Source organism: Siphateles boraxobius, unplaced genomic scaffold (assembly GCF_051911475.1).
Source record: "Siphateles boraxobius isolate OS27281-9 unplaced genomic scaffold, OSU_SipBor_1 18, whole genome shotgun sequence".
Lineage (NCBI taxonomy): Eukaryota > Metazoa > Chordata > Actinopteri > Cypriniformes > Leuciscidae > Siphateles > Siphateles boraxobius.
Genome location: NW_027508788.1, coordinates 13,176,945 through 13,197,866, shown reverse-complemented (window position 1 = coordinate 13,197,866; position 20,922 = coordinate 13,176,945). Strand labels below are relative to the sequence as shown.

Sequence of the window (20,922 nt, the reverse complement as noted above, 5' to 3'; positions counted from 1 at the left end):
CCCTTTTGAACAGCCCATTTTCAAGATTTGATCCAATCCGATAACCAAAATCCGATCAGTTTACCTTTGAACAACTGGCCCCTGCTGGAGTCACATGGACTTATTCAACGATGTCTTCCTTTCCGGGCCTCAAAAGTGGTAATTGCATTGCAGTCTATGGGGGATCAGAAAGCTCTCAGATTTCATCAAAAATATCTTCATTTGTGTTCGAAAGATAAACAAAGATCTTACTGGTTTGGAACGACATGAGGGAGAGTAATTAATGACAGAGTTGTCCTTTTTGGGGGGAACTAACCATAGCTGGAGTGTGAAAACTTTTGAACAGGATCAAGATGTCCTATATTTTCTTATTTTGTTTAAATATATATATTTTAAAAACGATTAGTATGTTGAAATATGGTCTTCTTTTTCCGGCACACTCAACAGCTAATATTGCCCACAACCCATTGTGCGTTGGACAAGGACTCAATTCAAACTACAAACACTCAACAAAACAAAACAAAAAAACACAGAAAGTTATTCAATGTTATTTTGATTAATTGTGCAGCCCTAATACAAAGTGTGTGAACTCAATTGGTACAATAACTTCTTCTAAGAGTGTTTAATTATCTAGACAGTATATATATAATAACAAGTGGAATTTCAACTTCATTTTTTTCAGTTTGTTTCTCATTCATGGGTAGACATTGGTATACTGTTCAAATGAGTTGTTCTGTGGTCTGAATAGGAAGAGATTTTATCACACATTTAGCATTTTATTGGTTCTGCTTTATGTTTGATCTAAACATTGGAAATTTTCCTGCTGATTCTTTCCTTGTTTCAGGATTTGTTACACCATAACCTACTGCATAAGTTCACTTCCATGTTTATCAAGTTTCTTAAGAATATGGCAGCCCTTCATAACAGCTTTCATAAATAGGCCAATAACAAACATTACATAGAGATTACAAGATTCATTTGCATAGAATAAATGTAAATTCAGCCCAATATCAAGCAAGTAGCTGGTTTATTATAAATGTATATGTTTGTATTTGGTCATGTACGTTGTGTCACACACACATCTAAATTATATACAATCTCTTAAACCCAATCAAACACTTGATTCGTGCACTAGCCTTTAAAGTTATAGCAGCCTAATAGGTGTCTGTCATTAACGTTGATAAAACAGAGATAGATGATGTAGGAATAAACCAACTACTTGCTTGATATTTTGATATTGTGCATATTTTGATATCACATGTCGGTTTCTGCTGTAAAACGCGAACTCAGTGGACGATACTGGCTTTTGTAACAAAATGTGTTTATTTGTTTTAAATGTGGCGTTTATTGTTTTTGCAAATGAACTCTTCATTTGTTCTATGCAAATTAATCTTAACATAGAAGATATGATAAGAAAAGGGAAATGAAGCAAACACGGGATGTGTGGTTAAAGTGTGACAACAAGAAGAGCAGTTAATCCAAGCACAGACAGAATAATTTCCTACACCCACATACAGTATAATGTCTTACAAAGCAAGTGACTTGCTCAAATAAACCGCTGCATGTGTGAAGTCACAGCAAAAAAAAAAAAGTGTATAGGTCACAGCTTTGGAATACAGATGGATATGATTACCTTTGCCATTTATCATTAAAAACAAGGATTCATCGTCTATATGAAATATCTCTAGAATGCATTTTATGTAAGTAATCACTGCATGTTCATTATTATAACACACTGAGAAGAAAAAAAACAGTTCATCGACCCAGCCTTTACCTTTTCTTTTTTGTACTCTCTGTTCAAATCTTGGTTTATATTAAATATTATGTGTAACAAAAAGAAAGCGTCTGTAGAAAAAAAAGTACAAATATTTTATAAAGCCAATCTATTAATTTAATTAAAATTTAATTTGACAGTTTGCATTGTAAAATGACCAGCATAGAAAGTTTTGTATTAAACATTTATTCATTTACATATCAACATCGATTTCTCCAATATTTACAAACATTTTAAAAGGAATTTTTTTCATGATGTTTTTAAAAACATCATAAAATTATGTCAGATTTTTCAATTGTTAGTAATGATTGACCATAAATAGCTTTGTACCTTAAAAAAGCCTCCATACATTTGATCGCCACATCATCTACTTCTGGATCAAACTTGTTTGCCAAAAGATGGTGTTGCCTCAAAATCCATGTCAAGTCCCCAGCTCCATAAATACACACCGCCCGCCTGTGCGCCCCAGTGCATGCTGGGTAGGGAGCGCCCCTCTTTAGATCTCCTTCATGGTAGCTCCACTTCACTAGACGAGCAATTGCGTTCATGTCCGACTGCTCGTACTTTCTGTTTGGAGGGTTTGATCCTGGTACTGAAGGCATCCGCTGTAACGTAGCCCACAAGTGCTCATCTGGACTGTATGTGTCTTTCTCCCATTCCATGAAATCTTGAGTCTCTTTGTTTTTAAAGATGTGATCCACAAACTCTCTTGAAACCGCAAAGTAAGCATTTCCTGAGAACATAGGGCTCTGAATTGGCGGAGGTGACTTTCTAACATCGGTCCGAATAACACCGTTCGTAACATTGTGATGATACTGCCAGCGCACACTTTTAGACTCTACGGTCTCGGACTCCAAACTGTTCTTTCCGTTCAATTGTTTTAGAGTCTGAACCATTTCAGCATTGGTTTTAATGGGGAAATCAGTGCCACAGGTGTTGAGCAGATACCTCCACTGGACGGGTGACTTCAGCAGATCCTGCATGCAGTTGATGTCCGCTTGAACTCGAGACCAGGAGGCGTAGATCACATTCTCCAGTTTGCTGGCCACAAACACGTTGGTCAGACAGGACACAATGGCCCTAACTGCTTCTTTAAAGAACTCAGGAGACTTCTGGTCCACATGAACACAGTACACGTTGTCAGGAGTGTAAATAGCTCTTAAGAGCCTTTCAAACATCTCAATCTTCTCATGGATCACCATGGAGTAAGCAATGGGGAAATCTCTCTCCTCTTCACTGAGAGAAAGCGTCAGAAACCCTCTGTCTCGGATGTAGGATGGACAATCCTTGGTTGTGTTGAGATAGAATGACTCGGATAGCAGGGATGTTCTTTTTTTCGAGGTCATGAGATCCCTAAAAATGTCCTTGTCCACTCCGTCCATGTCTCCTTGTATAATAGCAGAACAAGCCTGTAGTTCTCCAACATTCTGCTTTAGTAAGTGATTCAAGACCGGCTCTTCTTTATGAGAACAATTTGTCCTTTGTTTTGGATGGTTCATCAAGAGGACGGACAAGGTTGTACCCACAGAAAGAATGGAGATCATTTTCAAAATCCTCTGATTGTTAAATGCCATGTTCATTTCTTTAAGATTATAACCTGCCAGGAGAAAAGACGTGTCAGTGAGGTTTAAAACGGTCTCTCTTTGTAATATACCAGAACAGTGTGGCAGGAAGCGAAAGCAAGCCAATAATATACAAATGGGCAGCGCTGAAATTTTAGGCATTGTAATTATTACATAGCAGTCTTCCTGGAAGGTCTGATTGTCAAGATGTTTTGAAAAACTTTGTGTTGAAGAGGTTTTTAGCCTATTGCCACTCCTTAAGCTCATCTAGTCCGTTTGCAGTTTTCAGTGTATAAGCATTTATGCACCAATTGTTTCAGTGTTGTATTTCAACAGGTGCATTATAACCTTGATGCCTAACTTGAGTTAATTAATTTATTGTTCTCTCAGAAAAGAGGGCAGCATCTTTGTATACCAAAACTAGTAGAGTCTAAAACTAATGATTTTGGGCAGGTTAAAAAGAAAGAGCATAATGCTCACAGAAAGAGATGAATGGATTATGTTTGCACTTGTTAAACTTCTTGAGTTGGCAGTGTTGCTGTCACATACCTGGGGAATGAACAGAAGAAAATAGAAATTCTCCTATTTCAAGAATGAACAGAAGTCTCCCTTGCTTCCTAGAAGGAAACAACCCTCCCTTTGACTATTGTTAGTTTATAAACTGGAACCTAAAATAAACTGGATGAGAAAATAATCGATAATACAAAAAATAAAACAACGCAAATATTACAAAATGTGACTATAAAAGTAGAGTGCCTTTTACACTTTATACTAAGTAACTTTGTCCAAAAGGCAACACCCCCAGGTAAAGTTACAGTGGGAGTCCATGTCTCTCGTCCTTGTCTCTTGTCCCCATTGACTTAAAACTGACACCCTAATGGGTAATAGAGTGGTGAAGGTATGACGTCCCTTTGTAGGCCAACCAGCAGTTAGCACAGGATTTTCCCATAGGCTTTTGGATCATCGCAAAAAACACGCTAAGTGATCAGCAAAAGTTTATGATACTTACACGTTTTGTCCTTCAAAATAATTATCACAGATGAACACAATCTTTATACATTTTGAAGCTTAAATGCAGTCGCCATAAGTAAAATGCTAAAGGTAGGCTATAAACGAACTACACCACAATCTCACAACTTCATCACTGAGCTTCCGACAACTCTTTCAGTTATCTGAAAACATTTACCCAGAAAGTTTGAGTTAGAATAGTTTGTAAGAGCACAATTATAAGCATAACGATGCTGTAAAAGCGGACTGAGTTTACCTTTTCGGTTTGATGACTTTTAATCTCCTCGACAGCCTTGTAGCCCCATTAAGCCACTTGTTAGCAATCACCTTTTTCAAGACACACAACAGCTTCAAAAAATCAAGAGTGGGTATTGATGTATTTTTTGTTGTGGAATAAAACATGAAAGTGTCTTGAGCTTGTCCACCACAGACCTTATTTCTGCCAGGACCACTATCGTCAAATACGATTGGCAATTGTATACAATTAGCATTGGCGGTATGCTTCTGTTCTGGGCAAGAACTTCCTGTGCATCCATGCAGCCTAGCAAGGATAAGAGCAGCAATATCCCCCCTTAGGGTAAACAGAACAGAACAAACATGAATGTATTGCAGATATCATTAATTCAAGATTTTAAAGTACAACATGATTCAAGAATTTATTCTGATTCAAGGGGAATCAGAATGCCATCCTGACTGATGAGAGGAGGAGCTGGGGATGGAGGAGGGTAATCAGCTCCTGAAAAACACGATAGCTGCTGATAATACTTAAGGAGCTTATATATGTATACAGTCTGTATACCGTGATAGGCGTCGTATTCCTATAGGTAGACGTGGACCAGCTTGGGTGTCAGCTGATGCTGATGTCAGACGAGTGTCAGCTGATGCGAGCTTGACTAACGTGACTGTTAGAATAAGTAAGATAAAAAAAATTAGGAGCAGCTTCAACTAACACAGACAAAAAAAAAAAGACAAAAAAAAAAGTCACTCATAGAATAAGACCATCGACTTCAGGAAGTTGGAACAGGAAGTGTTAAGGGGTGGTGATGGCGCAGTGGATAAGACACATGCCTTTGGTGTGAGAGACCCGGGTTCGAATCCACTGTGAGACACCAATGTGTCCCTGAGCAAGACACTTAACCCGTGGTTCCTCCAGAGGCGTGCGACCTCTGACATAATTAGCAATTGTAAGTCGCTTTGGATAAAAGCATCAGCTAAAATGAATAAATAAAAATAATTTGCTTCCGCATTTTGGCCTACAAAGTGATGTCATACCTCCTCCACCACTCTATTGAGAATGAATGGGGGAAAGTCACGTGAGAGGAGGTAATGCCTTCATCGCGCTTTGATTGAATATGATCAGTTATGATTAGATATCATTGGTTCGTGCGATAAATCCCGATTCTTGTTTTCGTGGCCTGAATCAAATTAATGGGAAGACTAATTAAAAAGTAAGCCGTTTCACAGCTTTGTCACGTCAAAATCAAACTTACGACATCGTTTTGACTCCTCCTTTAGTCCCCTTTGTGATAAATGTCCTGACCCACAACTTGGATCCTTTTTCCATATGATGTGGGAATGTGAAAAGGTTAAAAAAATTGGATTGAGGTATGTGCTATCGCATCGAAAATCATTGAATATCCGATACCGGTGATCCCCTCTGTATTATTACTGAATGATGATTCTCAGTTTGATTTCTCTAAACTGCAAAAAATTGTCTGGCTGTCAGGTTTAACGTCTGCAAAAAAACTGATAGCTCAACACTGGCTCCCAAAATATACCCTGGATATAATCAAGTGGTTCGGGACATTATAATGTTAGAAATATCCATAGCTCGGCACAAATCTCAACATTAAAAATCTGGACTATAGCTGATGACAAGGTCTCCAAGTATATTATGCAAAGCAATGATCAGGACTCAGATTGAATATACCTTAACACTTTATCCCACGTGTGTTTTAAAAAAAAAAGTTTTTATGTTTTATCATTCCTGTGGCTGTTTTTCTGTTGACTTATCTATCCATTATGTACCCATTGTAAAGAGACTGCGGGGTGGGGAGGGAGGGATTGGTAGGTGGGTAGTTGATTTCATCTGTGTTTTCTTGTTCTCATTCTGGCATGTTCATTGTCAAAAAATAAATAAAAATAAAATAAATAAATCAAACTTACAATGGCCTGAAAACATGATGACTTTGGGGGGTTTTAGTACGCTTGATGATGTTGAAAATAAGTTGACAATTAAAAAACGAAAAGTTGAACATTAGGTCACAAATAATATATATTGTTTAAATTGCTCCTGCCTCTAGTTGAAATGTAAAAATGAATAAAAAATAAATTGGTTTTAATAAATAGAACATTACATAGTTATTGCAACAAACAAATACAAAATAGAATTGTATTTGGACTCTCTTTTTTATGTGTTTAACCAGGAAAATTAAGTGTAACGGACATAGATTTATATTTGATATACAGTATAAAAAAAATGTGAGGACTTTGGCTCCTTATATTAAAACACCACCGCACACCACTGGTCAAAGGATGATTTCCTGTTTTTTGTATCAGTGTAAATATCCTCTGTTTTCCTGTATTAAACTGAGAATCAACTGAGCAGCAATCTGGACCAGTGCACTGTAAGGCTGTATTGCAGATACAGATCTTGTGCAGAAGGCACTGCAGAAGACAACTACATAATTGAATAAAAAAAATGATCTAACAGTAACTAAGCGAAAAAGCTGTCCGTTAAAAACGCTATTATAACAAAGTAGTATGTCCCTAAAACTGCAGTGAAAAAAAAGTCAGTCTCAAAAACGTGATTTGAAATTGCTTGTGTTTCTTACGTCACAAACTACCTTGTCACCAATCACGTCAACGTGCGGTCGGGCTTTAGTATAAGAAGCCAGGTTATCCAGGTATATTTCTCTGTTGATATGAAAAATCGGGTACATTTAGCAAAATAGCGGCTGAAGTAGCCTTTTAAAAAATCGACTGGAAATGGACAGTTAGACCTTCACAGTGTTAAAGGGAAGGTTGTGTGAAGTCATGGAATAGCATTTATGTTTTGGGCCCAAAATTGGACATTTCTGCAAACCTACGTCTATGTATTATAATTCAATATTTTTATGGCTTGCTTAGAGAAGTATCTTAAGTGAACCGAGATGGAAGACAGCTGTAAACACTAATAAGTTGAGTCTATTCCAGGGGCACTGGTTTTCACAGGATTGTAAATTCAACACAATTTTTTTGTAGTTTCTAAAAACATGAGAACAGAAAGGAAAAGCAATGAGCTACAAACTAATATTCCAGTAAAACGAAACTGAACATTACATTCAACCACTCCCTGTAAATTATAATGCAATGTGATAACACCATAAATACCAGAAAAATAACAGTTTCACAATTAAGTAAAATAATGTTTTGATCATACACATAGATCTGACTCTGGCTCATTTCTTTGTCTTTAAATATTTCTTTGCTTTTTTTCAAGCCTATGTATTTGTGTACTTCCAAATCAAGAGCTCTTTGGTTTGGTTTCATGTTTTGATCATCCTTTATCTGACCTTATTGATGTTCACTGCTTCCTCTATGGGACAGAATCTGTGGTCGGTGTGTGTTTTGGAGTCTCGACACACCACACACACTTGGTTTTGGTTGATCATCCAGACAGAAGAGTTTGAGCTTCTCTCTGTGAACATTGCAGACCGTTTCCCCTTCAGATGAAGATTTCTGTTTTCTCTCCTGTTGAAAACTCTCACACAAGTTCCTCAAAGACAAATTTACTGGAGGATCATCCATTAGGGATACATTTCTGCAAATGGGACATTCATTAAATCCTCTACTTTCCCAAAACGTCTGAATGCACTTTGAACAGATGCTGTGACTACAGGGCAGAACAACAGGATTCACGAAAAAGTCCAAGCACACGGGACAAGTGAAGTGTCGGTGGAATAGCATTTATGTTTTTGCAAATGGACCCAATAATTGGACATTTCTGCAAATCTAAGTCTAGCTATTATAATTAAGATATTTCTCTAAGCAAGCCATAGAAATATTAAAGTGAAGTGAGATGGAAGACAACTGTTGCTGCTCACTGTAAACACTAATAAGTTGAGTCTAATTTTGTTCATTTACATTTATTCATTTTCAGCATTTCGTAATTTGCTTGCAATTAACAATTTAAGTAGATAATTAACAATTTAAGTGGGTAATTAACACTTTTAATTGGGCAATTAGAAAAGTGTTATTTACTGTATATGTTAAATTATGTTTTTTAAAACGTATGCGCAGTGTGTGACGTCATATTGTGACTGTTGCAGTGTGTGTAGAAAGAATTTGTCCACTCTACTCCTGAGCGCAACTTGTCCACCTCTAGTGTTGTGTAAGGGGCTAGTTGTAACACACTTGTTTTAAATATTTCCACACATGCTAGCATGACGAAACTTTGTGTATTTACTAGTTGCCATATCAACAATATATAGAGATTTTGGAAGATATCAATAGACATTTATTAAACCATAGCAAAAGTAAATTTCTTACTTAAGTTAATCATCTCTATTTTTTGTGTTTATTTAATATTAGACAAATCTGATTTTTTAATCTCCAATATGTCATTTAACCGTTGATATAGTTCTTTAATGCTTCGCTAACTAGCAGAAGACACTCGCAGGGTTTAAATCCCAGCTGTGCAGGTGGGGCATGTTGTCACACTGTGTTACAATGAGCCCCTATTAGAAATATGCTATTCTATTCTATACTTTAATGAATTCTATTGAGAAAACATGAGAAAGTCGATGTTCAGAAATGACTAATTATTAATATGTTTTGAACTATGTTGTATAGCTGTGTTTTCCTGTGTTTGTTATCAAACTCAAATATGAGTTTATTTTTAAATTTTAAAAAATGCCATTATTTTATATGAAAAAGTTAATAATTGTATTTTATTAAGAAAATATTTTAGTTTGTCTTGTATATTTTTTTGATTAGATCAGATAACACTTTAATCTGTCATATGCAGTGCTGGGAGTAATGCGCTACAAAGTAACTCGTTACTGTAATTCCACTACTTTTAGCGGTAACGAGCATTTAACTAAATTTTTTTTAAATCAAGTAACGCAATTACAATTACTGAAATTTAAATGAGTTTGTTACTCGCGTTACTCTCTTTTGTGAAAAATGAACGCTTGCAGCCAAGAAGACAGATAGGCCTACTTTAGCTGCTTCCGATCTAATGTCGCAGGACCTCATGGTGGTGCAATAATACACCAATCGAACAATGCGCGAGAGAAACCGAATGTGTCAGAGAGCGCGTTCGACAATGCGCGAGAGAGACAGAGTGTGTCCGAGAGCGCTCGACAGTGCGCGAGAGAGACCGAGAGTGCTCGACAGTGCGGGAGAGAGACCGAGTGTGTCTGAGAGCGCTCAACAGTGCGCGAGAGAGACCGAGTGTGTCTGAGAGCGCTCGACAGTGCGCGAGAGAGACCGAGTGTGTCTGAAAGTGCTCGACAGTGCGCGAGAGAGACCGAGTGTGTCCGAGAGCGCTCGACAGTGCGCGAGAGAGACCGAGAGTGCTCGACAGTGCGGGAGAGAGACCGAGTGTGTCTGAGAGCGCTCGACAGTGCGCGAGAGAGACCGAGTGTGTCTGAGAGCGCTCGACAGTGCGCGAGAGAGACCGAGTGTGTCTGAGAGCGCTCGACAGTGCGCGAGAGAGACCGAGTGTGTCTGAGAGCGCTCGACAGTGCGCGAGAGAGACCGAGTGTGTCTGAGAGCGCTCGACAGTGCGCGAGAGAGACCGAGTGTGTCTGAAAGTGCTCGACAGTGCGCGAGAGAGACCGAGTGTGTCCGAGAGCGCTCGACAGTGCGCGAGAGAGACCGAGAGTGCTCGACAGTGCGCGAGAGACCGAGTGTGTCTGAGAGCGCTCGACAGTGCGCGAGAGAGACCGAGTGTGTCTGAGAGCGCTCGACAGTGCGCGAGAGAGACCGAGTGTGTCTGAGAGCGCTCGACAGTGCGCGAGAGAGACCGAGTGTGTCTGAGAGCGCTCGACAGTGCGCGAGAGAGACCGAGTGTGTCTGAGAGCGCTCGACAGTGCGCGAGAGAGACCGAGTGTGTCTGAGAGCGCTCGACAGTGCGCGAGAGAGACCGAGTGTGTCTGAAAGCGCTCGACAGTGCGCGAGAGAGACCGAGTGTGTCCGAGAGCGCGATCGACAGTGCGCGAGAGACCAAGTGTGTCCGAGAGCGCTCGACAGTGCGCGAGAGAGACCAAGTGTGTCCGAGAGCGCGTTCGACAATGCGCGAGAGACGAGTGTGTCCGAGAGCGCTCGACAGTGCGTGAGAGAGACCGAGTGTGTCCGAGAGCGCTGGAGAGTGCGCGAGAGAGACCGAGTGTGTCCGAGAGCGGGCTCGACAATGAGCGAGAGACCGAGTGTGTCCGAGAGTGCTCGACAGTGCGCGAGAGAGACCGAGTGTGTCCGAGAGCGCTCGACAGTGCGCGAGAGAGACCGAGTGTGTCCGAGAGCGCTGGAGAGTGAATTCCAGTGGGTACGAGAGCGCTCGACAATGTGCGAGAGAGACCGAGTGTGTCCGAGAGTGCGCCCGAAAATGCGCGAGAGAAACCGAGTGTGTCCGAGAGCGCGCTCGAAAGTGCGCGAGAGAGACCGAGTGTGTCCGAGAGCGCACTCGAAAATGCGCGAGAGAGACAGAGTGTGTCTGAGAGCGCGCTCGACAATGCGCGAGAGAAACAGAGTGTGTCTGAGAGCGCGCTCGACAATGCGCGAGAGAAACCGAGTGTGTCCAAAGGCGCACACGAAAAAGGGCGAGAGAAACCGAGTGTGTCCGAGAGCGCGCTCGAAAATGCGAGAGACAGAGTGTATCCGAGAGAGCGCTCGACAGTGCGCGAGAGAAACCGAGTGTGTCCAAGATCGCGCTCGACAGTGCGCGAGAGACCGAGTGTGTCCGAGAGAGACCGAGTGTGTCCGAGAGAGCGGGCTCGACAATGAGCGAGAGACCGAGTGTGTCCGATAGAGCGCTCGACAGTGCGCGAGAGAGACCGAGTGTGTCCGAGAGCGCTCGACAATGCGCGAGAGACCGAGAGTGCTCGACAGTGCGCGCGAGAGACCGAGTGTGTCTGAGAGCGCTCGACAGTGCGCGAGAGAGACCGAGTGTGTCCGAGAGCGCTCGACAGTGCGCGAGAGAGACCGAGTGTGTCCGAGAGAGCGGGTTCGACAATGAGCGAGAGACCGAGTGTGTCCGAGAGAGCGCTCGACAATGAGCAAGAGACCAAGTGTGTCCGAGAGCGCTCGACAGTGCGCGAGAGAGACAGAGTGTGTCCGAGAGCGCTCGACAATGAGCGAGAGACCGAGTGTGTCCGAGAGTGCTCGACAGTGCGCGAGAGAGACTGAGTGTGTCCGAGAGCGCGCTCGACAGTGCGCGAGAGAATTCCAGTGTGTACGAGAGCGCTCGAAAATGCGCGAGAGAGACCGAGTGTGTCCGAGAGCGCAATCGAAAATGCGCGAGAGAGACCGAGTGTGTCCGAGAGGGCGCTCAACAGTGCGCGAGAGAGACCGAGTGTGTCCGAGAGCGCACTCGAAAATGCGCGAGAGAGACAGAGTGTGTCTGAGAGCGCGCTCGACAATGCGCAAGAGAAACCGAGTGTGTCTAAAGGCGCACACGAAAAAGGGCGAGAGAAACCGAGTGTGTCCGAGAGCGCGCTCGAAAATGCGAGAGAGAGACAGTGTATCCGAGAGAGCGCTCGACAGTGCGCGAGAGAAACCGAGTGTGTCCAAGATCGCGCTCGACAGTGCGCGAGAGACCGAGTGTGTCCGAGAGAGACCGAGTGTGTCCGAGAGAGGGGGCTCGACAATGAGTGAGAGACCGAGTGTGTCCGATAGAGCGCTCGACAGTGCGCGAGAGAGACCGAGTGTGTCCGAGAGCGCTCGACAATGCGCGAGAGACCGAGAGTGCTCGACAGTGCGCGAGAGAGACCGAGTGTGTCTGAGAGCGCTCGACAGTGCGGAGAGAGACCGAGTGTGTCTGAGAGCGCTCGACAGTGCGCGAGAGAGACCGAGTGTGTCTGAGAGCGCTCGACAGTGCGCGAGAGAGACCGAGTGTGTCCGAGAGCGCTCGACAGTGCGCGAGAGAGACCGAGTGTGTCCGAGAGCGCTGGAGAGTGCGCGAGAGAGACCGAGTGTGTCCGAGAGCGGGCTCGACAATGAGCAAGAGACCGAGTGTGTCCGAGAGCGCTCGACAGTGTGCGAGAGAGACCGAGTGTGTCCGAGAGAGCGGGCTCGACAATGAGCGAGAGACCGAGTGTGTCCGAGAGAGTGCTCGACAATGAGCAAGAGACCAAGTGTGTCCGAGAGCGCTCGACAATGAGCGAGAGACCGAGTGTGTCCGAGAGTGCTCGACAGTGCGCGAGAGAGACCGAGTGTGTCCGAGAGCATGCTCGACAGTGCGCGAGAGAATTCCCGTGTGTACGAGAGCGCTCGACAATGTGCGAGAGAGACCGAGTGTGTCCGAGAGCGCGCTCGAAAATGCGCGAGAGAAACCGAGTGTGTCCGAGAGCGCGCTCGAAAATGCACGAGAGAGACCGAGTGTGTCCGAGAGGGCGCTCAGTGCGCGAGAGAGACCGAGTGTGTCCGAGAGCGCACTCGAAAATGCGCGAGAGAGACAGAGTGTGTCTGAGAGCGCGCTCGACAATGCGCGAGAGAAACCGAGTGTGTCCAAAGGCGCACACGAAAAAGGGCGAGAGAAACCGAGTGTGTCCGAGAGCGCGCTCGAAAATGCGCGAGAGAGACAGAGTGTATCCGAGAGAGCGCTCGACAGTGCGCGAGAGAAACCGAGTGTGTCCGAGATCGCGCTCGACAGTGCGCGAGAGAATTCCAGTGTGTCCGAGATCGCGCTCAACAGTGCGCGAGAGAATTCCAGTACGAGAGCGCTCGACAATGCGCGAGAGAGACCGAGGCTGCGTTACAGTCAACTTTTAGACACGCACTTGCAAACTTCCCTAAGCACTTCCCCTCGGGGGAATCCCTGCCGCCATTTTGAAGTGCGTTCCACTTCGTGAAGTGGACGAGGGAAGTTTATATGGACAGACCCTCGCTCCCACGATTTTGACCCAGGGAGCGAGTCTACTTCATATGTACACTTCAGGCAGCTCCATATACCACAATGCAACAGATTGTGACGTCACCGCAGATCTCGTCTAATCACCACCACCACAAACAACTCTATGATATATTAATTATGATTTTTTTTTATTTAAAACAACCCAAACACACCTATATACATTTGGATGCATCATTAAACAAATTCTTAAAGGGAAAAAAAATTGTAAATAATAAATCAACTCCTTAGCTGATTCCAAGTGATCAAGGGCTTAGTACGTTCCAGTTCAGCCCATTGCAGTTTCCGCCAGTAGTGGGCACTCATGACACGTAAGCAATGACGTACATCCGAGTGAACGAGACGGAGGGAAGTTAGCGGGTGAAGGGCATGACAATTTTGGACTGGAACGCAGCCCGAGTGTGTGCGCAAGAGAGACCGAGTGTGTCCGAGCATAATATAGTTTGTTTAAATAAATTACACATTTCAGCATTCGAATATCAGTTACTAACTCAGTTACTTTTTTAGAAAGTAACTAGTAACTATCATAACTAATTACTTTTAAGTAACTTGCCCAACACTGGTCATGTTACAATGTACCCCACCTATGGGGCATGTTGTCACATTTCACTTCCATTCTTTCGGGGTACATCAAGAAGACAAGTCAAGTCACCTTCATTTATAAAGTGCTTTTTACAGTATGGATTGTTTCAAAGCAGCTTTACAGTGATAATAGAAATTAGTACCGTAACATATTGTTTAGGCTTTACAGCAACTCTAGAATAAAGGTAATGTCCAGCTAGCCTAAAGATAGTCTTGATTGATTCACTTCCGTTGCGAAGATCATTAGTTATTAACGTAGGGACCGCTAACACGACACCATTCTAACAGAAAACCCTTAACACGCTCCGGCCGCTCATCCACACAAAACAGTGCCTGGTGTCTCGAGAATGCACTCCTGAAAAAGGTTTGAAGGTGCAAACGAGGTATGCCCATCTGAATATATATGTGGCGTGTAGCCTAGTCCTTCTTCACAAATCAACCCTGTCATTCTGAAGTGAAGAAAAAAAGTATATACTGTGTTAATAAAACAAAACCACATAATTGTACTAGATGTGGGAAATTAACAGTGTTGGGTAAGTTACTCAAAAAAAGTAATCAATACAAATTACTAATTACTACTTTAAAATTGTAATTTGATTACATTACTGATTACTGCATGTAAAAAGTAATCAGATTACTAATTACTTTACTTTCAAATTACTTTGAAAACCTATTAAAACTACAAGAATACACTACAAAGTGAAACTCAGTTCTTTCCCTAATTTAATATTGCAGAATACAGACATCCCAAGTCTCCTGGAAGTTGCAGGAGTCTCCCGCTTATTGATAGTGGCTCCCTGATGCCCGCAAATTAGTTCAAATCTCCCGGAATCTAGAGCGAGCGAGAAAGAGCGCGCATGCGAGACAGAAAAGAGGGCTGTTTCTCAATATGTTCTTGTGGACTTGTGAAACGTCATCAGTCGCTGCCCAAGTACTGTTCCAATTCAAAGTTCACATCTAGCCAAGTCCAGTTCAAGACCCCTGATGTGTTCCTGATCTGCCCCTTTTACCCAGGATGCATCGAGAGGTGACTTTAACTTTGTAGCCTATTAGAGAGCTGACTTATGTTTGACTGAACTGTTTGCTTTATTTCTAATTGTACAGCTTCTTATACCTTTTAGGCTACTTATACTTTTACACTGGATATTATTGAGCATTAAAACTGACATTTAACAAAAAGAGACAGGGTTGTGTAATTCTATTTTATATATTTTAAAATATAGAATATTTTTTATATTTATTTTACTATACATTCTCTTCACTGTATGTACATGTATAATAAAATAAAATGACAAGCCTGTCTCTGTTAAATGTCAGTTTTAATGATCAATAATGTTTCATATTTTTAAAATGAAAACAAAAAGAAGCAGGGTTTTATTTTATATATCGTGATGTTATAAATATATGCAGTGAAGATAATCAACGTACGCGTTGCCTGAACCACATTTGTGTGGCCATTAATATGTTTACGATTTTTTAAATGAAAAGAGGCAGAGTTGTGTTTTATAACATATTTTGTTTTATTGTTGACGAAAAGAGGCAGAGTTGTACTTTATACCATATTTCGTTTTATTGTTGCCTGAAATATAGCTACATAAAGAGATAACCGGAGTAGCCAGAGCGTGCTGAGTGACGCGATCAAGAACGCCGCGGTTCAGTTTGCAGAATAACCGGACTCGCGCCCTCTCGTCCTCGGGAGTTCGTTCTTGGAGTCGAACTTGGCTAGTCTGAACTACCAAGGACGCAAGTCCGAATTTCGCGTAGGCTACTTCTATTGAGAAACGGCCAGACTGTGCTCCAACCCGTGTAGCGCTGCGTGTGTGTGTGTGCCTCATGATGGAGCGCGTTCTCCGGTAAAATTCATTAAAGCGCATGCTGACGCAACCGGCCAAACGTGATTAGAAATGCATTTTACTAAATATTTTTTTCTTAACAATACATTTGTAACGCAAGTAACTTAATTTTATTGACATCAGTAACTGTAATCAAATTACATACATTTAAAATGTAATGAGTTACATTACTGCGTTACCACGAAAAGTAATTAGAATACAGTAACGCGTTAGTTTGTAACTTTGTACTTACTTGTACTTTGTACTAACTTTGTAAAGTACAAAGTACTTTGTACTTTGTAACGCGTTATACCCAACTCTGGAATTAATGTGGGAAAAGATAAATACTCTGAACCCCAAGTAGATTTACACAAACCGAGAAAGTTAAAAAGCGTTACTTTGTGCCCCACTCTCCCCTACTTTTTTGTGGTTTATTGTTAACATAAATTGTCATTTTTAATTTAGCTATTCTTCATGTTATGACAGAACCCTAAATTCATAATTAAGAATTATCTTTTTTGGAAAGTAATCATTTCTATAATTTGACCTGCCACACGATGGCGCTGTTTTCGACACTCTTGATGCTTCGAATCTTTTCCCGAAACAATCAGTAAAAATCTTCAAAGATTTAAAGGGTCATGAAACCCCCCTCTCTCAGCTCAAGTCTAGCTTAAAATCTAATGAAATACACTGACACTTTATTATTGTCCTTTCAAAAGTAACTGAATGCCCTACTACATATATTAGAAAATGCTTATGCATATACATCATCAGAAAAGAGATGAGATAAAGAATGAGAACGATTGATGCTGAACTCTGAAGCTGAAGATAGAGAGAACAGATACACACTCATAAACACACATTAACAAATAAACACAGTAATCATTGCTGCGTTCTGTCATACTCACTTTCACCAACATTGTCCTGCATCTTCTGTAAGTCATTGATCTTCAGGTTGGTCAGGTGATTTGTGAAAGCAATCGTCACATTTTTTCTGAGGTCTGGATCTGGAATATATTGGGCTCTGAAACAACATTCAAGAGTCAGTGTGTCCGTCAGTCTCATAGACAGTAAAAGAAATGGACACAGTGACCCCCTTGATTTCAACGGAGAAAAGTGAAGCCCATTTGAAGCACTGACTTCCTGATGGCTGAGCGACTGCGCAGGCTCAAAGTGAGCTTGACGACGTGGATGTGACGTGAGCAATCTACCTGACAGTTGTAAATCTTCTAGTAGCCGTGCCACATACCGAATTATTTCCAATTCCTCAAAAACGTTGTTGAAATATTTTGTCCTGTTGCTTTTATGGACTCTCTATCTATGGGCTTCTCTCTTGACTTTAAGCCTCTATGTCCCTACGATTGCCTCATAGACAGTAAAAGATTACCAGCGAGCTTCTCCTCCTGTATACGGTAATTTCTCTACTGTGCGACAGATAGTCGCGTGGTTATGATGCAATCGTTAGCCTGATTACAAAGTAATGGAGCCTTTTATACATTGTCGTGTTTCTTTAGAAATAAATAATGGACAAATTAAGTCTTTGGACGCCTCAGATGTAAAGTTATTCGCTGTCAAAGTGACGCCAAAATGAATGGGAGTCAATGACAGCAGGTGAAGTTCTGTTACAATGGCGGCGCCCGCGAGGCTTCAGTTTCCGGCTGATGGATTACCCCCTTGGTAAATCTCCGTGTAAACTGCAAAAACGTGAATCTCTGAAGACGATGACATCCTGCACATGCATATTGCGTATTCAATCTAAAGTGTTTCATCGGCATCTAACGGCCTGGCAGAAGAATACAGCGTTTTTTGTCGGTTTCGCAGATCCGTGTTAATGGTGATCGTTTTGACATGTGGTGTCGTCTATATGCTGAAAACTCACAGGAAAAACTTAAGCATATCGTTGCCGTGTAAACATACCCTGAGATGCAGGAAACCAGGATACAAAGGCTCAGAAAGTGCAGTGTAACATTAAACATACAATACTTTATAAACTCTGTGTTTTCAGTCATTCTTTGGAAAGGCAAACACAAATGAGTAAATTACACACAGGTGGTAGTGACCAGACCATAATGAGTCCAGGCAATGCGTTATGGGAAATGTAGTTCATGATGGGAAAGCACAGGAGGCAGTGCCCTCTGGTGGAGAACATGGGCACTCCAGATGACAGATGTAACAAGGGCACTTGACTCAATAAAAAAAAAAACTTTATACCAAAATGGAGAAATGTTACTTTCATGTTTAATCAGTTGTTTAGTTCTTTAGTGATAACGATTACCAGCTGTTAAATTCATAAAAATTAATGGGTTAATTCAATCTAAATCCATAAAACTATGGGAACCTCTGGTTCTATATATGAAGCGTCTGACGGAACCCTTTAAGATTCTATATAGAACCTTTTATTCTAAGAGTGATGATTTGAGTTCAGAAACACAGAGACAAACAAACAAACACAAACCTTTGCAATGTGGCCTTAAAGTTCTGTAAAGAAAAATAAAGAAATGTAAATTATTCAGCAAAACTGAGTTATGATCTCTGAAATTGACATTCATATGCTATAATTAGAGAATAATGAGGATTAATTGACACCTGCAGGAATGAAGCATCTTCAGCCTTCATCTGCTCCTCGATGTCTCTGATTGTGATTGTGAGAGATGAAATCTGTTTGATCGTCTCTTCAATCTTCTTCTTCATCATCTGACTCCTCTTCTCCTCTTCCTCTCTCAGCGCTGTTATTCTGGACGCTTCTTCATCATGTAGAAACTGGTGAAGTTCCTCAAACTCTTCTTTAATCTGAGTCTCTATGCATTGAGCGTGGAACTGAAATTAGAGACAACAGTATTGGCCAAACTACATCAGTATCTACACTTTTAGAAGTGCATTAATCTCATTGATTATTTCAAACCTCAGTTTTAATCAGATTCTGTTCACAATTCAGATAATTTCTTAGTTCCTTCTGTAAGTCTTCCAGTGAAGCTTTGAGTATCTCCTGAAAGAAAACAACAAATAGTCTCTTGGATTTATTTTATTTTGGGATTTTTTTCCTCTTTTATGTAATATAGTGCAGACAGTGGCGGGAATGGATTTGAGCAGACGCACCACTCAAAACACTCCCTGTTTTACAACGTGATCCAATGATGCACTAAACTGATATACAAAATGTTTTGATCCTAATCCTAAATCTGAGTATGGCTTTAAAAAGGAAGTCAGCATAAAATAATGTAATAATTTTAGACATAAAAGACACATTTAGCAAATTACATTGTGTTCTTCTTGATTGCTCGTTGATTTATCAGATCTTATTTAATCTTTGATATCATTTAACATTAAAATTTGCATTATTCCTGATATCTTTACAAAATGTTTGCAAGTGTGAATAAACCCACCTCATATGTCATTGTGAAAACGACTGTCAATCATTATTGATATTTGATGATTTGATAAAATGTTTTGAACATCCTTTATCTGACCTTTTTATCCGCATCAGGTTCATCTACAGGACAGAATCTGTGGTTGGTGTGTTTTCTGGAGTCTCGACACACTAAACACACGGGCTGTTGATCATCCAGACAGAAGAGTTTGAGCTTCTCGTTGTGAACACTGCAGACTCCAGGTCCAGATCTCTGTCTTCTCTCCTGTTGGTAGGTCTCGCACAGGTTCCTCAAAGCCAAATTTACCGGAGGATATTCGTATGAAGATACTGTTCGGCAAACTGGACATGTTTTGGATGTTTTATTTCCCCAAAACTTCTGAATACAATGTTCACAGACACTGTGACTACAGGACAGAACGACGGGATTTCTAAAAATCTCAGAGCACACCGGACAAGAGAAATCCTTATCAGAAAAAAAATCTAAATGCCATTTTTGCCTTCACTTAAATATTTAAAGTTTCACATTCAGCAAGGCAATAATCTGGTTTAAACTCGGTTTTAAATAATAAAAAAAAGCTTCACATCCACAGCCGCTCTCCAAAAATGTGCATCACTAATAGGGATAAACAAAAATAATAAGCATCACCAAATCATTATTTGCTATGTCGACCGAGTAACAGATTCTACGTGAACTAAATGCGTATTCACAGGTGTGTCTGCTCAAAGTCTTTTGGTCAATCTTGTTTTCATTATATGTTTACCTTAGAACTGTTTATAGCTCATTACATTCTCATTATCAGTCATTCAGAAGTTGAACCATCCTATAAGGAAATCAAATCACCTGTCAGGCTGGAAAATTTGTTAATTCCAATATTCAATGGCCAAAACAAACATTGGTTTTGATATTTTTCTGTGACCTGCATTTTTGACATTTCATTAATAGTTTTGTTTCATTATTGTACTATAAATGATCACTGAAAAGCTTTCAAATGTTTTATACATTTTGATACAGATATGTTTAGGAGGAAATGCTTTTGCTTTAGATAATATTTCATTATGTGTCAAAATGGAAGTTTTTAGAAGCAGAATTAATTATATGGGTACAGTACTACTCAAACGCATGTGGGCTAGCTGTGATTCCATCATTAAAGGGAACAAAATTCATTTAACTAAATCTCAGAACACATAATTAGTTTTAACACACTCACTCCTGTGTAAAATGGAAAGTGAATGAATTAAACGGAAACAGAATTAAAGCAATGGAAACGTAAGAGTCAGTTTCTTGATTTAAAGCACCTTGTTTAACGGCTCTACAGCTTTCACTAAACCTCTGTTTAGTTAATTATATGTATGATATATGCATCTGGATATACGTCCAGATGCAGTCTCAGATGAAAAGTCTTGATGGTTCAGTAGTTTGATGGTGGTGAAGTCGAAATCATGTTCTTCCAGGTTGAGTAAAGAATGACGAACTTCAGTGATGTTAGTCTGACTCGGCTGTGGTTGGTAGAGTCCTTTCTTTTGGGGTGGAAAGTAAAAAAAAAAAAAAACTGGCTGTAACGTTGAGGCCCTCCGGCTGCACAGCTGCACTTCTGGATAGAGTGAGGTCCCGTATGTCGTGGTCGGACCGGATGTCTCTACTCTTTTCCCACATGTACAGCAACAAGAAGAGAGAGGGTCACTGAAATAATGCCTGTTTTAAC

At 41.2% G+C, this 20,922-nt stretch overlaps 2 protein-coding genes across 3 annotated transcripts in view; both read right to left on the bottom strand.

Annotated features, from left to right (window-relative positions):
• Positions 1-1,923: 1,923 nt before the first annotated feature.
• On the bottom strand, positions 1,924-3,333 carry LOC143741169 (beta-1,3-galactosyl-O-glycosyl-glycoprotein beta-1,6-N-acetylglucosaminyltransferase 3-like). Its single transcript, XM_077233597.1, has one exon. It carries the CDS (start codon positions 3,331-3,333, stop codon positions 2,023-2,025), a length of 1,311 nt encoding a protein of 436 aa, XP_077089712.1. The 3' UTR covers positions 1,924-2,022.
• The window catches only part of LOC143741164 (E3 ubiquitin-protein ligase TRIM17-like), a 41,793-nt gene continuing 22,794 nt past the window's right edge, over positions 1,924-20,922 (bottom strand). The window contains exons 6-8 of one of the 2 annotated variants that reach the window (XM_077233583.1): positions 4,756-8,055; positions 4,580-4,650; positions 1,924-3,350 (exon numbers count right to left, since the gene is read on the bottom strand). In XM_077233583.1, coding sequence (XP_077089698.1) covers positions 8,030-8,055 — 26 coding nt within the window. In that variant the 3' untranslated portion in view covers positions 1,924-3,350; positions 4,580-4,650; positions 4,756-8,029. Of the gene's footprint in view, positions 3,351-4,579; positions 4,651-4,755; positions 8,056-16,660; positions 16,874-18,304; positions 18,328-18,435; positions 18,667-20,922 lie in introns of those variants that run through there. The other variant, XM_077233584.1, reaches the window with a different exon arrangement.